The following is a 4389-nucleotide window of genomic DNA, read 5'->3' on the forward strand; positions in this document are numbered from 1 at the left end:
AGAGTGAAACGTGGCAAATAAAGAGCTTACCCATGGAAACCAAGTTCGCTCTAGACCCATGGTTTCTTGAAGTGCTCCCTTTGGAAGGTTTGTTGTGAATGAGTGGTTTTGATTCTAGATAATTCGGGAAGGAACATTCTAGATTCTAAATAATAACTATTTTACTTAATGATAAATTAATCTAATATATTTTCTATATGACAGCAAATTCAATAAAAATTAGTTTAATAATCAGATGTTTTAAATAGCTTAACAGTGTTTATCTGTTGAAATCGAACAAATTTTGGTGGATTCGGTTATGATCCAATCACTTATTAGATATTGAATTTTGTCATTTGATTCAATCCAATTAACACTAAACATCCAATCCAATGATAATTGGACCGGATCGGTTCCATCAATTGAATATTACTATTCATTATCAACTGAATTGGATTGGATTCAACAAATACTTTGATCTAATTTTCAACCAATTAATTCATCATTTCAACCAATTATTCATATATTTTCTTGAATTATCAAAAAATAACATGTAAAGATCAACTAAAAAACAATATCGTAAAATGTTAATAATATTATATAGTTATTAATTTGATGGTATTTGGATGATGATTGAATGGTTATTAGATTGGATTGGTTCGATTTTATTGGATGTCGGATTGTCATCCAATTACCAACTGACCCAATTTGAATGTTGAAAATTTGGATCCGATCCGATCAAATTAAAATTGGATATATATTTAATTATGATCGACATGTTTTAATTGGATTGAATAACTTTCTGCAAATGCTTGTGGAAAGGGGAGTTCATCCTAAATTCTTAACGTCCCATGTTTTTCTATCAATTAATTTTATTAAAAATAGTGTGTGAATTCTAATTATATATATATATATATATGTGTGTGTAGGTTCAAACGAAAACACTTCTGCTTTACAAGAATGTGAGAACACATGAGCCTCCAAATATTTGAGCCACAATTAAACTTAAAAGAAAATAAAGTAATTAATTAAGGACAATCATGTGATTAATTTCGTGTTTATCTATAATTTTGGTGACATCTTTATCTCTAAAATCAGATACGTATAATACGTTAACCAATATCAAATAATTATTACAATAAAATCATACAATGAACAAACATCTCGATCAATGTATACATGATCATCATTGGTTTTCAATTATCACAACATTATCACATCGCTATTACAACAAAATCATATAATTATTAGATGATTATCACATCATAAACAATCTTTAATTTATCAAATAATTATCATATTATTATTATAGTATTATTGCATCATTATCGACACGGACGCATCGACATAAAAAGTCTCGGGTGATAATAACAAAATTTAAAGGATAAAAATAGATATAGGATAACAGAAAATTATGGATAAATAGTAATTTATATTCATTTATTCAATTTTTTATTATGTGTTATTTATTTTTTATTTTCATTTATTCTATTTTTTATTATGTGTTGATTCATTCGGAGACTCAGAAGTGTTCTCGTAATTTCGTAAAACAAAGGTGTTATCATTTGAACCCTATATATATATGTGTGTGTGTGTGTGTGTGCGTGTATATATATTACATGTATCTATATATGTATGTATATGTATGTATGTATATCTATATATATTGGTTGGTTATAGACTGTCATCCGAGAACCGATTGATCCAAATTGGATGTTGAAATTTTTAATCTAATCCTATCCAATTACAATTAGATATCCAATTATGGTTGATCGGTTCTAACTGGATCAATCGGTTCTAATTGGCAATCGGGTAATTTTCTTTACACTCCTTAAAAAAATCTCTAATTTTTTGGAGAACACCCTAAAGAAATTACAATAAGATAGAAATATTATTTAATTAATATGAACATTTTAAAATAAATATTTAGCAAGAGAAATAATATTTTTATTGAATTAAAAAATATTTTAATAATACAAATTTATAAATTTTAAAAATAATAAATTTTATTAGATTAAAAAATTAACAATATAATCATCATCGAAATTGCTGTATTTTTATTTTATAAATTTAAATTTCTACTATCAAATTTGAGGAATTTCTTAAAGATGCTCAAAACTTGAATTCTTTGAGATCAGGTCCGACAGGTGTGAATTAAATTAATAATAATAATAACCGTATTTACGGTTCTGTTTTCCACCTTGTTACCCAAGCTTTTGGATTCTTTTTTTTATTATTATATATGATATTATATGTATATACATATGACATTTTATTTTATATATATATATATATATATATATATATATAAGGTTGGCTTCTCATGAAACCAAGAGTTTTTTGTAAAATCTGTAAAACCACTTTATATTCATTAAATAACTTTATAAGCTAATAATATAATGGTCTAAAGTTGTATGGTGGTAATTTTATGATTATTGAGAAGTTTCGTGGCGTTTATGAATGTTTAAATTGTTTAACCGTAGATCTAATCCAAATATTAATAATTGATCTTATAGGTCTCACAAAAAATACTTGATCTCCCATGATTTCAAATTTATATATATATATTTGAGACACTAACACTAGACAGAGGAGCAAGGCTGATAATTTGTTATTTCAAGTGGATTCTTTATTTCCTTTGAAACTCAACATCTTCCCGCGATATTTTATTTTGAAAAGGCAAACCAACTAACACATTCCTCTTTCTTCTAAATCTAAAACGACTTCACAACCATGGAGACCGGATCCCTTTCGGGTCACAAACTATGATCCGTATCCATGCTTTTCTGGCATTCTTGTTCCACTTTCACCGCCGGCGGCCGCTGCTCCGGCTGCAGGTAATCACTCTCCGGAAAATTGGTTTTGGCTTTCTCTCCACGGAAGTGTATGGCGGCTCTGTCATAAGCTCTGGCAGCTTGTTCCGCCGTCCCGAAGGTTCCCAGCCACACCCTCACTTTCCGCCATGGATCCCGAATCTCCGCCGCCCATGTCCCCCATTGCCGCTGCCTCACTCCCCTATACTGCCGCTTCCTCTTCCGCTTCGTCTCCCCTCTTCCACCGGCAACATTCCTCTGTTTTCCACCGTCGCACGGTGGTGCTTTTTGCCAGAAGTAATTGCACCCCAAACACCCATCGATCTTGCATACCTGGCATACTTCCATCGGATGTGCACACAGTGAAATCACCGGAGATGATGACGAAATGGGGTTGGTGTCAGTGTAGCTGCCGCAGATGACGTTGGTGAGGGCGGAGACAATGATGGAATTCTCCTCGTCGGCGGTCCAATAACGACGGGCAGTGATCATGGCTCCGTCGTGATGATGATTTGCAATAGTATTTTGCATGTTGGTGCCTGGTGGTGGAGTATTTTAGGAAAGGTACAGCTGGAGGGTGGGAGTTTATATAACGAGAAAGTTGGTTGTACACGGTGGCACTTGTGGATGATGAAGGGCCACGTGTAAGTAATACGTAGGGTGTGGTACTGAAAGATGATGGATGATTTGGATTGCTTACGTCAGGTTGTGGTATATACGTGGCGTTTATTAGAGTGAAACGTGGCAAATAAAGAGCTTGCCTATGGAAACCAAGTTCGTTCTCTTTGGAAGGTTTCTTGATTGAATGGTTTTTATTCTAGATGATTCCTAAGGAACATTCCGCCTTCTAAATAATAATTATTTTACTTGATGAAAGATTACAAATTTAATTTAAATTATTCTAATAGTTAAGATGAAATTTAGAGATTATTTGACAATTGTTGAATGATTTGATGCATAATGATTAAGTGGTTAAAATGATTAAGAGGGTCTCATGATATAGTGCAAAATGAAATATAATTGTTTGTTAATTATGTACAATGAAATTAGGGCTCTTAATGGTTAAGAGAGATACATGATACGAAATCATTCAGAAAGTTTTAGAACCATTAAGAGACAGACTTTTTTTTTTTGCCAAACAAGATTCATCTCTTAACGATTCAGAGGTTGCCTCTTAAGGGTGCATTTGGTATGCAGACTAAATGGGACGGGACGGGACAAAAAAAATAGTCTCGTGTTTGGTATGTCATGGACAAAAAATACATGGGACAAGATGAGACTATTTTTAAATTTCATGGGACAAAACTTGATGGTTTTTGTTCCATCAAAAAAGATGGAACAATATGAGACTAAATATCAATTGATTATATTACCCTTGTTTCCAATAGAAAACATAATTACCACAGCCTCCTTCATTGACCCGTCTCTTCCACAATTTATAAAAATAATTAATTATATAATTATTATAAAAAATAATTAATTATATATTTTAAAAAATGCCGACAGAGACTATGTTTTGTGTAGTTTCTTATGCTTCTTCTTCCATTCTCTTCGAATATTACACAAAAATCAATAAAAACCAGTTCCCGCTTTGATG

At 31.6% G+C, this 4389-nt stretch overlaps 1 protein-coding gene across 1 annotated transcript; it reads right to left on the bottom strand.

Annotated features, from left to right (window-relative positions):
* Window positions 1-2605: 2605 nt before the first annotated feature.
* LOC112515693 (ethylene-responsive transcription factor ERF109-like) lies at window positions 2606-3323 on the bottom strand. Its single transcript, XM_025122600.1, has one exon. It carries the CDS (start codon window positions 3321-3323, stop codon window positions 2736-2738), a length of 588 nt encoding a protein of 195 aa, XP_024978368.1. The 3' UTR covers window positions 2606-2735.
* Window positions 3324-4389: the final 1066 nt, after the last annotated feature.

This window comes from Cynara cardunculus (assembly GCF_001531365.2).
Source record: "Cynara cardunculus var. scolymus isolate 2C chromosome LG 7, CcrdV1, whole genome shotgun sequence".
Lineage (NCBI taxonomy): Eukaryota > Viridiplantae > Streptophyta > Magnoliopsida > Asterales > Asteraceae > Cynara > Cynara cardunculus.